Here is a 16,255-nt window from a genome sequence, read left to right on the forward strand (position 1 = left end):
TTAAGGCGTCAAGGGTGGTTGAAAGCCACGACCTTTCGTCCAGAAGTGCAATTGAAAGTACTGGACATGGCATATGACGGAGAGTCCCTCTTTGGGAAACATGTCGACGAGGCTCTCCAAGCGATTAAAACAGATACAGATACTGCAAAATCGCTAGGGTCATTGCAGTATAAAAGAGGATCGTTCAGAGGAGCAAGAGGACGCGGTTATTCGTCCGGAGGAAATTATTACCAGCAAGGCAGGCAATATCAGCAGCAATACCGCCAGAATTATCAGTCCTCGTATCGACAATCTGGATCGGCTGGTTTATCTCACCAAGGAGGAAGAAGGCGTACAAACAATCATGGATGAGACAATCACAAGAAACCGTGAGGTCAATCGGGCGCCGCCTTCAGTCCCCTACCTTCCCGTGGGCGCGAACATTTCTGCCTTCCAACAGCAATGGCATCACATAACGGATCAGTGGGTGTTGGACTTGGTCCAGCATGGTCACACCCTAGAGTTCATCACCAAACCTCCAACAACTCCGCCCAGGGGTCCCCCTCCCCCTCGTCTTCACTTATTGATCAAGGAAGTTCAATCTATGCTTCTCAAGAACGCAGTAGAGAAGGTTCCAAACAATCAGAGAGGGACAAGTTTCTATTCCCGTTTTTTCCTCATAAAGAAGAAATCAGGGGAATGGCGACCGATCCTAGACCTGCGCAATCTAAACAGATATCTCAAGAAACAGGGATTCCGAATGGTCACCCTCTCAGACATTCTCAGCTTCCTCAACGAGGGAGATTACATGGCTTCCTTGGACATGGAATATGCATACTTCCACATCCCAATCCACCCAAAACATCGAAAATACCTCCGTTTCACTGTGGCTGGCGCCCACTATCAGTTCAAAGTCCTCCCATTTGGCCTCAAGTCGGCCCCAAGGATTTTCACGAAGTGCCTGGCTCCGGTGGCAGCAGCTCTTCGGGCAGCAGAAGTACAGGTTTTCCCGTATTGGGACGAATGGTTAGTCAAGGGTCCGTCAAAGAACAAAGTAAAGTCCAACATTACAATATGCCGCGATCTCTTTCAATCGCTAGGCCTCACAATCAACGAGAACAAATCTCAATTGGTTCCAAAACAAAACCTGCTGTTCCTAGGAGCTTGTCTGGACGCAATAGAATGCAAGGCATTCTTGTCTCGAGAGAGACAACTCCGACTACAGGCTTTGGCCATAAAACTGTCAAGAAAAAGGTCACTTTCAGTTCGCCTATTTGCATCACTTCTGGGAATGTGCTCTTCGGCCATCAACCTCATTCCATTGGCGCGTCTCAAGATGCGGCCTTTACAGGAAGAGCTACATCGTCAATGGCATCAAGCGACAGGCTCTTTCGAAGACACCATCACAGTCACCAACAGGATGGTGCAGGCTCTTCAATGGTGGTCTCAGCTCAGCAATCTGGAACAGGGGCTCTCATTCTTGCAGACTTCTCCAGATTTCATTCTGACGACAGATGCGTCCATGGAGGGCTGGGGAGGTCATCTCCAGGACTTACAGGTGCAAGGAAAATGGTCTCAACAGCACAAAAAATGTCACATCAACAGTCTGGAGTTGAAAGCCATTTATCTTTCGCTTCAAGCGTTCCTTCCCAGGATAGCAGGATCCTCGGTCTTGGTCAGAACGGACAACACCACAAGCATGTTTTATATAAACAAGCAAGGGGGAACGAGATCAGCAACGTTATCCAGAGAAGCCCAAGAGTTATGGCAATGGTTAACAATTCACAACAGAACTCTCAAGGCGGAACACGTCAGAGGTCTCTACAACACCTTAGCAGACAAACTGAGCAGGTCATTGTCAGATTACCACGAGTGGGAACTGCACAACAACCAGTTGAACAAGGTGTTTCAGAGATGGGGCAAGCCGAAGTTGGATTTATTTGCAACCCAACAGAACAAGAAATGCCGGTGCTACGCCAGCAGGTACCCTCAACAGGGATCAAGGGGGAATGCCCTGTCCATGCGATGGTCAGGGATTTATGCTTACGCCTTTCCTCCGATCCCTTTGATTCCACGAGTGGTACGCAAAATGAAGTTGGAGAGTTGTCGTCTTCTCCTAATTTCTCCCAAGTGGCCTCGCCAGTATTGGTTTCAGGAACTCATGCTACTTTCTCAAGAGCCACCGGTCAGACTGTTGGTAACCCCAACACTACTGTCACGAAACAAGGGTCAAGTGCTTCACCCAGACCCTCAATCGCTGAAATTGCACGCATGGCTCCTAACTTCCTAGAATTCGAACATTTCCAAATTCCTCAGGACTGCCGAGACATCTTAAAGAAAGCAAGAGCCCAGAGTACGTTAAAAACTTATCGTCTCAAGTGGAAGCGTTTCTGCGCATGGTGCATTTCTAGTGCTTTACACCCTATAGAGGCGCCAGCAGAGAAAATACTACCCTATTTATTGCATTTGGCACAATCTGGTCTGTCTTTTTCGTCAATAAAGGTCCACTTAGCGGCCTTGTCCAGATACAGAAAGATGGCTAACACTCAATCGCTCTGCTCTTCATCGCTAATCAAACAATTTATGAGAGGTCTTTTCCGGGCTTATCCTCCAGTAAAGCCCTCACCACCGGAATGGGAGCTCAACACTGTTCTCTCACAGCTGATGAAGCACCCGTTCGAGCCCATCCATAGAGCTGACCTAAAGTTCTTGACATGGAAGGTTGCTTTGTTATTAGCGCTAACTTCCGCCAGAAGAATGGGAGAAATTCAAGCCTTCACTATAAAGGAGCCCTTTTTGCATTTCTCCCAGGACTATGTCACTTTACGAACGAATCCAACATTCATACCAAAAGTGCCTTCCCAGTTTCATCTGAATGAGCCAGTCAAGCTGAAAGTTTTCTTTCCAAATCCTTCAACCCCGGCTGAAAGAACATTGCATTCCTTAGACATCAAACGATGCTTAAAGTTCTATCTCCAGAGAACCAAGACTTTAAGAAAGTCAGATCAACTGTTTGTAGCTTATGGCCATACTACATTGGGGAAAGCGGTCACTAAAGCCACAATTTCAAGATGGATAGCATCCGCTATTCAGTTCTGTCACATCAAGGCTGATCGACCATTGACAAGGTCGGTTCGATCTCATTCCACAAGAGCTGTGGCAGCGTCTCCAGCTTTGTTTGCAGGAGTGACGCTTGAGAACATTTGCCGTGCTGCGACATGGAAGAATGTCCACACGTTTACAAGACACTACTGCCTACATTCAGCAAATCAGGATGATGCGGCAGTGGGACAATCTGTTTTACGTCACCTGTTTCCTTAAGGAGTATATTCAGGTACTAATGTTGGCTTATTTCATATAATGTACTCCCAATTCAGTAGATTGTTTATAATAGACAAACATATGTTAACATATTGTGTGTTTTTATGATGCTTAAAGTTCCTTTCAAGAAGGATATTGCACAATTTCTATGTTGAATATGGACATGATTTATTAATAGATCATTCTCTAGGCGATTGTTGGTTGTTTATTATACATTCATGGGGGTGCACTACAATAAGTCTCCCACCATCCGCAACCGACTTTGCCTGGCTTACTGCTTGCTATTCTGATTCAGGCATGTGAATCTATGAAAGATACCCCAATACTGGATAAGAAAACAAGTTACTTACCTGTAACTTCAGTTATCCAGTATTGGTATCTTTCATAGATTCACATGCACCCACCCTCCTCCCCGGAGAGTCAGTTCTCTAAGTTCGGGATACTTGTTCCCACTTGTGCTACGAAAATCTGAGGAGAGCTGGCTCTGCAGAGAAGGTTCTAGAGGGTGCTGTAAGCTGATTGGTTGGAGCAAAGACTTTGGTCTTTTTAGCATAATGATGTAGATAGGCTACTATAATTTAGGCCTCAGGCCTTTTCTAGGGCTTACTACTACAAAGTGCTTTTGGTACTGCTTTTTTATTTACCGTGGGACTCCCGCCTCGACGACGGGAAATGATTCAGGCATGTGAATCTATGAAAGATACCAATACTGGATAACTGAAGTTACAGGTAAGTAACTTGTTTTCTTATATTACACAGTCCTTCCAATCTAGGCAAATATATATATTTAAACAATATGCCCCAGCATTGAAAGGGCACTCGACAACGCCCCTTACCAACAGGTAATTTGATGCCTCGCTGCAGCTCACCTCCATATGCCCAATGTTCTCCTCAACCCGACGCGTTTTGAGGCTTACACGCCTCTTCTTCCTTTGCTTTACACATTGATGAGTCACTTCGTTACCAAGTGTGCTTTTGTTAACAACCACCCTCAGTGGGTTAGGCACAGTGCCGTCCTCATTCTCAAAGCATTATGGGACTCTATGTCCCTCGAAGTCAAACACATTATTCCCTTAGTAGGATCAATGTCCCGTTTTTATTAAAAGCACTGTTCCTCCTTCGTAGGTTAGGCATAATTAAGGCGGGCTCTGTATGCATTAAGGACGCTGTGCTGAATGGAGAGAAAAGCGTTTCCCTCCATAGCCTTTCACTTGTTTGGGAAATGGTGCCCCTTTCCACGGTGGAATGCTGTGTAGAAATTTAGTTAAACAATATGCCCCAACATTGAAAGGGCACTCAATAACGCCCCTTACCAACAGGTAATTTGATGCCTCGCTGCAGCTCGCCTCATATGCCCAATGTTGGCCGGGTCTGGTGGCTCAGTGGACAAATGCGTCTACTGCAGGGGCCTGTGTTCAACCTCATGGTCACAGGTTCAAATCCCGGCGGGTCCACTGAGCCTTTCATCCATGTGAGGTCCATAAAATGAGAACCATTGAGTTGGGTAACAACAAACATCTGTTATTCAGCGACAAGATACCCGTAGCGGTGAACGTGCGCTTTACAAATACACATGTTATGTAATGTTCTCCACAAGCCGACTCGTTTCGAGGCTTACACGCCTTTTCTTCCTGGGCTTTACAAACCTGCATTGATGATTCCCTTCGTTACCAAGTGTGCTTTTATTAACAACCCCCTCAGTGGGTTAGGCACAGTGCTGTCATCATTCTCAAAGCATTTTGGGACTCGATGCCCTCCACAGCCTTTAACCACTTGGATGCTAAGGCCCTGGAGACATTTATTAACACTTTCCATTGAAATCAATGGGAACTCCGTGACGAGTTACCCTTGTCATTAGCAGCCAAGTGGTTAACTTGTCCCTAATGCATACAGAGCCCGCCTTAATTATGCCTAACCTACGAAGGAGGAACTATGCTTTTAATAAAAACTGGACATTGAACCTACTAAGGGAATAATGTATTTCACTTTGAGGGACATCTGGAGTTTACTGGAACGTGGGAGTGGGATTTAATTGATGCTAGTTTGGAAGAAAAGCAGTACCAAGTTTGTAATTATTTCCAATGTGTTCTTAAATTTCATGAGACTAAAAAAACAAAAGTGGTGGTTTCTTGAAATCATGATAAAATTTACATTTGATGAAGGAAAAAATTGAAACCCATTTTTGACAGAGGGGAGGATTCCTGCTGCATTAATGGCCCTGTTGTGTTTGTTTGTTCCAGGTATAATGATCCTGAGAAGCTCTTGGAAACAAGATGTGGTCGCTGTGGTGAATGGGCCAACTGCTTCACATTGTGCTGCAGAGCACTGGGGTTTGAAGCCAGATATGTGTGGGACGCGACAGGTATGGGCGCTGAACCTGGTTTTCATTAACCTAGATAGCTATAAGCATGATAACCCGAAGTGGTAAGCTAATTCCAGTGAGCAAAACTGTTATAAATGGCCCTATGTCTTCCAGCACCAGTAAACAACTAGGTTAGTAGAGTCCGCTCAGAAGGTATGCATTGAACAGTGCATACGATATCCTGCTACCAATGACCAGCCCATACATTTAACTCTGGCTAGCTAAATGCTGACAGAATTCTTTGTGTTGCACATGGTGGGGTAACTGATTTCTGGATAAAATGAAGGCTTGCCACCAGTGGTATTGATCTGATGCCTCATTACAACTACAAACTATGTAACAGACAATATAGCTTCTGTTATTATCGTATTAGAATGTTAAGCAGAACATGCAGCAGAATTAAAAAAATATATATATATTGTGGAAATGTAAATGTGGGATACTTGTAAAGCGCACTGTTACTCTACCCGAGTGTCCTGGCGCTGTAGACCGCTGGGGAACCCGTCCTGGTTTTCCCTGTGAGATGGTCCCTTTTCAGGGTATCTCCAGGGTGAAACCAGGCATCCCTGGCGTCTGTGGGGGGCCGTTGTAGAGATGAGGCAATCTTAATGCCCAGAGTTGCCGAGTGTGTTCCCTGGTTAGAGTAGGCACCGAGGCGAGAATTATCGAGTCCGTTGACCCTGGTCCAAGACCCTGCCGCGTCGGGAATTGAACCCTGGTCCCGGGCCGTTCTCTGCTTACAGGTCTGCTGCTTCTAACCATTGAGCCACACCACTCCACTTAAATATATCCCTTCCTTGTAAATGTTTAACAGCCTGCGTCCCCATCACCATTTGGACCTACTTTGAATACACACTGTACATAGCTGTCAAGTTTTCAGGTTGCTTATGTGTGACATTTCCATGGTTTCAGTGCACTTATGAGTGACAGTCAACTGCCAAATGTGTGACACTTAGAGGTACACTTTCAAGTAAAAGCATGCAATGAAGTGCATGGAAAGAGATAAATATCAGAAATGACACACTTTTTTAGCAACAAGAAGCTCTAAAAATATATTGAAACAGCTGCAAAGCCCCTGAAATAGGTTAACAGTTGCTTTATATATTGTGCTTTCCGCGCACTTGCATAGCTTAAGGCAGGTGCAGTGTGTGTGTGCACTGACATGGTGAAAGATAGGGCCATCGTAGGCAGACAGGGTGGGGACGCCCCAGGTGTTCGTCTACCTGTCTATGTGCAGAGAGGAAAACAAAAGGCATGAAGGTCTTCAGAAGCAGGACATTGGAAACTGCAAATGTTTTTAACCTGTTCACTGCTTCTTTAGGCCAACGGCCGTCGTGAGCACTACCTCCGTAGTGCTGCGCACGCCGTTGGCTGACGCGGCGCCGCCCGCTTAATAGAACGCTCCGCACCAGCTCGGAATGTTCGAAGCAGCAATCGGGTTAATAGGGAAAAAGTGTTTCTAGAGGGTGCGGAGGGTATGTTGGAGGAAGCTGGCTCTCGATATAGTGCATTAACGTGTCCAGGCAACCCTTATTGGTTTACAGGAGCTTGCTTTAACAGTCCTGAAGTGCTCTTAGTAGTAGTGTAGGTGAGCACCTTTAGGCTTATTAGAGTGTTGAGCATTTGTTGAGCGCACACAGTCAATAGATGGGACTTGCTCAATAAAGAAATCCGATAACAGTTTATAAAAATAACACAGCTTTTTATATTTTGGACACCAAGATCTTACTGATCAGGCAAGTACTTTTTAAGATAGGTATTTAGCGTTACATAGGGCCACACTCATTTCTGTTAGGCACTGGGAGATTAAGTGATTTGCCCAGAATCACAGGATGTTCAGCGTTGTTGCTGAGACTCTAACCAGGGTCCCCAGATTTGAGGTCGACCGCCCTAGCCGTTAATTTTTGCAGCGTGAATCTTTCTGGATTCACTATGCTGTGCATTATTCCGCCATCTAGTGGTTGGGTCCAGAATTGTAGTCTTTTTCTCATTTTTTTTTTTTTTTTTTTCGTGGCCGAGGTAGGAGTCGACATACCACCATTTGGTGTCCTTCGTGACGTCGACGCGCTTCCTCCAGAAGCTCCCACCTTTGGTCGCCATCTTTAGATTCTTTTTTCCGCCGTACATCGTTACCGAAGAGTTCCAGAGATTTGGAGAGAGAATTGACTAAAATTGACAGAAAATCAACTAAATTAGATTTCAACTCACCCGACTACAGGTCAGGTAACCGGGACGACGAAGGAGAAGGATTACACCCGAAATCTCGATGTTCAACAGAAAATGCGCACACGGGGGCTCCCTGAGCACGGGGATGGACAAAACACCATTCAAATTCTGTGACAATTGCCACCACAAATACGCCCAGAAGGACCAGCATCCAGTCTGCTACCTCTGCCTGCCGCTTGACCACAACAGCGTAACAGCGAGGACTGCAACGCGTGCTCGGCGTTAACACCACAGAGCCTCAGAGTAAGAGAGACACAGAGAAGAGCGAACTACACCATGCAGGGGCCACCTCCATCGTTCCGAGAATTGGGCCTTTAGTGGAGAAGAGGACAACATCGCCGAAGGACCAGAGGACAGCACAGTCATCAAGGTCCAAAAGAAAACATCGATGGAGGCAAGAGTCGTCAACCCCCAGACACTCGAGCGACACTCGTGAGAGTGAAGCCAAGTCCTCGAAGGGAGCATTGCCATCTAAACACTCGGCGAAAGCAACGGCACCCAAGGACAAGCAGCCCAGCGGATCCTTCGAAAAAGACTCCCAGACTGCAAAAACCCAAGAAAAATCTAGGTTGTCGAAGGCTGCCCTCGAAAAGGACATCTCGACGCTGAGAAAAGAAGGGTTAAGATAGACTTCGACGACCTTGAAGTGAAGTGCTCAAAACTGTCGACACGAACAAGCTGTAGAGATGGAGAGGAGGAAAAGGAAGCTCGAGGCCGAAACGGTGAGCATCCTGCAGCGAAAAAAGGACTTCGATGAAAGGATGAGCCAGTACACCATCCCACCAAAGACTGAGGCCGCGACTAGGACCCTGAGCCGCCGAAAATGCCTGAACCAGTCGAGGCACCGGAGGAAGAGGCCCTGTATTACTTCGAAGACGAAGAGGATCAGCAAACCTACCAGGACTCGACCTCCGCTGAGGCGCAAGACTTGGAGTGGCATGACCTTCACCGCCAAAATACCAGAAGAAGGAGTAGACACATACCCTTCGAGGCCTTCACCGCCGGACAGACATAGATGTCTGTAATATGGTGGTAAAAAAGGCTGCAGAGACATATGGGTTGAAGTTGGAGGAGGAGAAGCCCAAGGCTTGTTTTCTCCTAGAAACTCTACCTTCACAAACCAGAAGTCAGTTCCTGCCCATGCTCCCTAGTGTGCTGGACCAGGGCAGGGAGGCCTTCAGGAAGCCATCTGTATGTAAATGAGTGACCCCGAGAACCGAAAAGAAGTACAAACACTCCTTAAAGGACCCTGCATACATTCAGGGATCAGTGCCAGCTGATTCAATAATATTATTATTATTATTATTGGGTTTTGTAGAGCGCGTAGTAACCCGTAAGCATCCCAGCGCTGCAACCAAGACAGTCAAGAGAGTGGTGAGCCAGAGAGAAAGGGGGAATCCAGGGAAGAGGTGCGTTTTCAGAAGTTTCCTGAAACGGAGGAGATCTGATTCCATCCTTAGTTGACGGGGGAGGGAGTTCCATAGGCATAATAACAGCAGCAGCTAGGAAAAGGGCCAATGTTCCCACAAATGCTGGACCACCTCCAGACAAGGAGAGTAGAAGAATGGACCTCATGTGGAGGAAAGTGGAACTGAGTGCGGCAATTCAATGGTGCATTGTAAATTTCAACGCCCTAATCAACAGGCACGTGTACCAGCACTGGAAGGAGGTGGGGCAACTCCTAAAGCATCTACCAGAACAGTACCAGCAAAGGGCAGCCCACCTGGTAGAGGAAGGGAAAAACATGGCTAACACATGTCTGAAGTCGCCCTTGGATTCTGCAGAGACATCCAGCAGGCAGATGATGATTGGGGTGACAGAGAGAAGGCACGCATGGCTTAGGATTTCAGGCTTCAAGCCTGAGGTGCAAAACATCCTTAACACACCCTTCAACGGAGAGCAGCTGTTTGGAATGCCAGTTGACGACAAGTTAACTCAGCTCCTAAAGGACAACGAGACAGCTAGGTCCATGGGAGTACTGCAGTTCAGAGAGATGAGAAGGGGTACACCCTCAAGAAGACTAGCAGGTAATGAAATGAAATGAAATGAAAAAAGTACTTGATTAAGCGCACTGCGGCCAAGCGGCTTTCTGGCGCTGGGAACTTGACCAGACTCACAGAGGGGACCCAGGGAGACTAGCAGGGAAACGCCTGGGAGAACAAGAAAGTTTTGAGAGCTTTACGGAAATGGGTATAGATGGGGATAGAACGAATGGAAAGAGGGAGACTGTTCCAGGACCGGGGGGCCAGAACCGAAAATCGGGTGCCCCCTGTTCTGGATTTGCGGAAGCGGGGGACATGCAGAAGGGAGAGAGAGAAGAGGAGCGGAGAGTGCGGCTGGGGGCGTGAGGAGTGATGAGAGATCTGATAACGAGAGGAGCTGAGCGGGTGTGCGCCCGAAAGGCCAAACAGGCCAATTTGAAAAAAGATCTAAGGCGCACAGGGAGCCAATGAAGGGACTTAAGTGCAGGGGTAATGTGGGAAGATTTGGGGAGACGGAGAATGAGGCGGGCTGCCTGATTTTGAATGGCCTGAAGGCAGCGGGTTTCATAAGCGGGTATGCCCACGTACAGGCCATTCCCATAGTCAAGGCGGGAGGTGATAAGAGCCATGACGATGGTTTTGAGGGCGTCCGCAGAGAAAAACCTGCAAATCTTACGGATGAGCCGGAGGGACAAAAAACAAGAGGACACGACGGAGCTAATTTGGGCATGCATGGACAGGTCATGACTGATCTTGATGCCCAGAGTCCGAACAGAGGAAACCGGTGAAGGGGGGAACCGAAGGAAGGGGGGCAGTGAACCGGGGACCAAGGGTTTGATGGACCACCCGTGAGGACAAGCTCCGTCTTGTCCGGATTGAGCTTCAAGTGATTGATGCTCATCCACTCGGGTATAAAAACTAAGGTGGAACAGAACTTAGGGAGGGAATCAGAAGGGGAGGAGAGATCGAAGACGAGCTGGAGGTCATCCGCGTAGTTATACACAGAGACCCCCAGCTCGAGAAGAGAGATAAGAGGGTGGATATAAAGATTGAAAAGAAGTGGGGAAAGGGAAGAGCCTTGGGGGACCCCACAGGTAGTCAAGCGAGGGGGAGCCGTGAAACCTGAGAGGTGGACCGCTTGGGACCTACCTTGAAGAAAGGACGCAAGCCAAGAGAAGGCGGCGCCCTGAATGCCCGCTGCGCTGACACGGTCGAGAAGGATAGAATGGTCGACCGTGTCAAACGCAGCGGACAAATCGAGGAGGACCAGGGCTTGGGGGAGGTTGATGTCAGCTTTCCCCTTGAGTTCGTCCAGGACCACGAGGACCGCTGTCTCCGTGGAGTGGCCTGGGCGAAAACCCGCCTGATGGGAGGCCAGGAGGTGGTTCTCCTCGATGTAGGTGGACAGACAAGATGGGACGTAGCTTTCAAGGATCTTACCCAGATAAGGGAGAAGAGAGAGAGGCCTAAAATTAGAAAGAAGAGAGGGATCCAGACCAGTTTTTTTAAGAATGGGAAGAACTATAGCAGATTTGAAAGATGAAGGGACGGAACCCAGAGCCAGAGAAGCGTTAAGAAGGGCGGGAGGAGGGGCGGGGCAGATAGTGAAGAGAGTTCTAAGAATCCGTGCTGGAGCACAGTCCACAGGAGAACCAGACTTGACTTTTACAAGCAGGTTAAGGAATAGCTCCAGAGAGATAGGTGGAAAATGATCCAGAGAGGGGGAGGGCAAGGGGAGGGAGCAGGAGAAAGCAGGTTGAAGCACAGAGGGGATATTGGCCTTTATGTTAGCGATTTTATCAATAAAATAGTCATTAAGTGAGGAGCAAAGGATCTGAGATGGGACAAGACTAGTGCTGGTGCAGGCAGAGGTAGCAAGATTATGAACCAAAGAAAAGATTTCTCGAGATTTATTGGCAGAGAGGGCAACTCTCTCGGTGAAGTATTTAGTTTTAGCCGCGAGGATCGCTCTTTTATAATCATTGAGGAGGAGTCTGTATTTGGCGCGGAGAGTGGGACAGTAGTTCCGTCTCCAATGACGTTCCGACCGCCTGAGATCGAGTTTAAGAGTTTTAAGCTCAATGGTGAACCATTTGTGCACGTCATAGGGGCGGACGGCTTTGACCTTCTTGAGCGGGGCGGCCTGATCGCAGGAAGAAGAGAGCCAGATACTAATAGCGTCTGCCTGAGAATCCAAGGAGAGTTCGGTAAGATCAGGAGCTGAGGAAGCCAAGGAGAGCGAAAGAGCGTTAAGGTCAGTCTGATTCCAACTACGAGCCAGAATATTTTTGGGGAGAGGGGGCTTGTCTGCCGAACCCAAGTGAATGGAAAATGATATAATAGAGTGGTCCGACCAGACACAAGGGAGTATAGAGGGGGATGAGACGTCGTAGCGTGATGACCAGATTTGGTCCAGGATATGACCCTGGACATGGGTGGGAGCCAAGACATGGGATGAGAAGTTCAAACACTGAAGGGTAGCAGAAAAGTCTTTAGAAGACTGATCTTCCCTGGGGTCACCCGGCCAAAAGTTGAAGTCGCCAAGCAGGAGAACCGAAGAGTTATTGACCACCAACGTGGCCAAAAGATCCTGTAGAGTAGCTACATATGAAGGCATGGCTTGAGGGGGACGATACATAAGGACTATGGTGAGAGGTACGGAAAGATTGAGTGATCGGGCCACCAAGAAGTCCACGTTAGGTATGGGGGGGTGAGCAAGAAGTTGGAATTTCAGAGTAGAACGGATGATCATCGCCTCACCTCCCCCAACCTTGCCATCCGGGCGGTCTGCTCGGAGGGCGTAATAGGTATCGGGGAGAATGGCCAGGAGATCCGGAAGGGAATCAGTGGAGAACCAGGTCTCAGTGAGAAATAGAAAGTCTGGGGAGTCAGTGTTCAGAAGATTGAAGAGTTCTGTCTGATGTTTGGCAGCAGAGCGGGTGTTAAGCAAATAGGCGGAAGCTGCCAAAGGGACAGGAGAAGAGCGAGTGACAGGAGAGGGATCAGAAGGAGGAGAGGTAGGGCTGTGGGTGACAGGGAACAGACGGGGAGGGTGGGGGGCAAGAATACCAAGAGAATCAAGATGATGCAATAAAGAAGGGGGAGGAAGGGAGGTAGCAAGATGTGCAGAGAGTTGAGCTGAAGTGTAAACCAGAGGAAGGACGGAGTCTGTGGCCCCTGGTCCCGGCCCATCGCGGACGGGCGCAGACGGGCTTGACTTAGGCGCAACTTCGGCGCGCCTTCGTCGCGCCCGCTGCTGGGACCGCGTAACCAAGATATAGGGACACATAGGGGAGGAGGGCCGAGGGGTGTGGCAGGGGGTGGAGGGGCCAAAAGACTGCAGCGCTGACCCCAGAGCCGCCCAAGATGGTGGACTCGCCCGTCCCTGCTCCGAAAACCAGACCGGCAAGGAGGGGACGATCAGCGGGAGGCGCTCTGGGGCGCCTGCAGGTGAGGGGCAGCTAAAAGTATTACAGTGCGCAATATCCGATGCGCGACCAGGATACACAAAGTTCGTCGACCTTAAGGTCTGTGTAGGCTAAAATGGTGCGTTGCTCCCGGAGACGCCTCGGGAGATCTGTGGTAAAAGTCAAGGTAGGCGCGGGATCCGCCGGGCGCCTGAAATGCTTGCCAGGGGGGGAGGGGCCAAAAGACTGCAACGCTGACCCCAGAGCCGCCCAAGATGGTGGACTCGCCCGTCCCTGCTCCGAAAACCAGACCGGCAAGGAGGGGACGATCAGCGGGAGGCGCTCTGGGGCGTGTGCAGGTGAGGGGGCAGCTAAAAGTATTACAGTGCGCAATATCCGATGCGCGACCAGGATACACAAAGTTCGTCGACCTTAAGGTCTGTGCAGGCTAAAATGGTGCGTTGCTCCCGGAGACGCCTCGGGAGATCTGTGGTAAAAGTCAAGGTAGGCGCGGGATCCGCCGGGCGCCTGAAATGCTTGCCAGGGGGGGGAGGGGCCAAAAGACTGCAGCGCTGACCCCAGAGCCGCCCAAGATGGTGGACTCGCCCGTCCCTGCTCCGAAAACCAGACCGGCAAGGAGGGGACGATCAGCGGGAGGCGCTCTGGGGCGCGTGCAGGTGAGGGGGCAGCTAAAAGTATTACAGTGCGCAATATCCGATGCGCGACCAGGATACACAAAGTTCGTCGACCTTAAGGTCTGTGCAGGCTAAAATGGTGCGTTGCTCCCGGAGATGCCTCGGGAGATCTGTGGTAAAAGTCAAGGTGGTACATCACACCAAGCCTTCCAACAAGGTTATCAAGGAAACAGCCAGGCCCAGCAACAGCAGGGACATCAGCAGCATAACTGGCAGTACCTGCCACACGGCCAGTCCTTTTGAGGTCGCTCAAACGGATGGGGACAGGCACGGAGAGGAGGGCAACAATCCACCTCCAAGTGACTTCGTCGTAAGGCAAATGCCCAACCTAACAACACCTCTAGGGGGGCATCAAAACAGAAGACAAAACCAAAACCTGATTTTACAAGACAAACAGTTCCTTGAACATATAAGACCAGTAGGAGGCAGGATAAGAGACTTTCTCCAGGAATGGAAGACAAATGGATACTAAACATCATACAATACGATTACTGTATAGAGCTAGAAAAACAACCTCCCAAACATAGGCCAAACAACAAGGTGCACTCGGCAAAGGAACTTTCGCTCTTGCTACTAGAGGCGCAGGAACTGCTCAGCAAGGAGGCAATTGAAATAGTGCCTTACAAGGAAAGAAACAAGGGGTTTACTCCAAATACTTCCTCGTACCAAAAGTGGACGAAACGCTAAGACCTATTCTAGATTGAAGGTTCTTAAACAAGTTCATAAGGACACAAAGATTCAAAATAACATCTCTGCGAGAAGTATTACCCCAGATACAAGAGGGGGATTACATGGCAACTATAGACTTAAAAGACGCGTACTTAAACATCCCCATCAACAAAAAACACAAACGCCTGCTAAGGTTTATCAACCAAAATTCACTACCAGTTCACAGTGCTAGTATTTGGACTCTAATCCGCACCAATGGTGTTTACAAAATGCCTAGCAGCGGTAGCAGCCCAACTATGGAGACAGGGAATACATGTATACCCCTACCTCAACTACTGGCTTGTATAAGTATGCTCGTACAGACCATGCAAACACATCCAGCAGGTCATACAAACGCTTATCCAACTGGGGTTGTCAATCCATTGGGGAAAGTCTTCAATAGAACCGGAACAGGTGAAAATATTCTTAGGGGCAGAGATCAACACCATACAGGGCAAGGTGTTCCCCAGCACAAGGAGAACTTTGGCAGTACTGAAGGAGACACATCTTTACCACAAGGGGTAAGCTTTGACAGTGAGCAAGCTAATGGGAATGATGGTGTCATGCATACATCTAGTCCCAAATATTCCCCTCCACAAGAGACCGCTCCAAGAATGGATACAGCAGCAATGGTCACAGGCAACAGGAAGTTGGAAAGATCTAGAGGTTGTCACACACGCAGTGCATCAGGAAATAGCGTGGTGGAACAAGGAAAACATATCACAGGGGAAACCATTCACACAGCCAACTCCAACAGTGACCATCACAACAGACGCCTACCAGCTGGGGTGGGGCACGCCCATGAACAGGCACGAGGTGAGGGGGTTATGGTCTCAGCAGGATTCGGTTAAACACATCCACTACCTAGAGCTAAAAACAGTGTTCCTAGCCTTAAAAGCCTTTCAGAAGGAGCTGTATGGAAACAGGGTGGTGAGCCAAACAGACAACACAACCACCATGTTCTACATCAACAAACAAGGAGGAACACAATCATTGGCACTATCGGGGCTAGCTCAGGACATATGTATATGGGCCATTCCACTAAGAATAGACCTACTAACAATACATCTTCCAGGGAAGGACAGTGTGGAAGCAGACAGACTCAGCAGGCAGATGTCTGCATCCCACGAATGGGAGCTCAACCAACAGGAAATAGAGAAGCTATTCCGGAAATGGGGTACATCACAAATAGACCTATTTGCAACACCGCTAAATGCAAAATGCCTACACTCCGCATCCAGACAACCTGACCATCAGTCCCAAGGGAATGCGTTATGGATAAGTTGGTCAAATACATTTGCTCAGGGAGGCGAGGAGACCTACCACAAGAAAATGCTACATAGCAAAGTGGGAAAGATTCACCGAATGGTGCATTAGGGAGAAACTTGAAAGGGCAATTACAAAGGAATCAGCAGTGATAAAATACTTAGTTTATTCGGCAGAAGGTGCATTAAGCTACACATCTTTACGGGTGCACTTAGCGGCGATAGTGGCTTACACGAGAGGAGAAACGGGGAAAAGTTTTTCACCTGCCAAGTAGTAAAAAGGTTTCTAGAAGGGGCAAAGAGAAACGCA

At 48.6% G+C, this 16,255-nt stretch overlaps 1 protein-coding gene across 2 annotated transcripts in view; it reads left to right on the forward strand.

Annotated features, from left to right (window-relative positions):
* NGLY1 (N-glycanase 1) overlaps positions 1–16,255 on the forward strand; it is a 213,168-nt gene that overhangs the window by 116,301 nt on the left and 80,612 nt on the right. For both annotated transcript variants that reach the window (XM_078663965.1, XM_078663966.1), the window contains exon 6: positions 5,541–5,662. In XM_078663965.1, the coding sequence (XP_078520091.1) occupies positions 5,541–5,662 (122 nt within the window). The remainder of the gene's footprint in view (positions 1–5,540; positions 5,663–16,255) is intronic.

Source organism: Lissotriton helveticus, chromosome 10 (genome assembly GCF_964261635.1).
Source record: "Lissotriton helveticus chromosome 10, aLisHel1.1, whole genome shotgun sequence".
Classification (NCBI taxonomy): domain Eukaryota; kingdom Metazoa; phylum Chordata; class Amphibia; order Caudata; family Salamandridae; genus Lissotriton; species Lissotriton helveticus.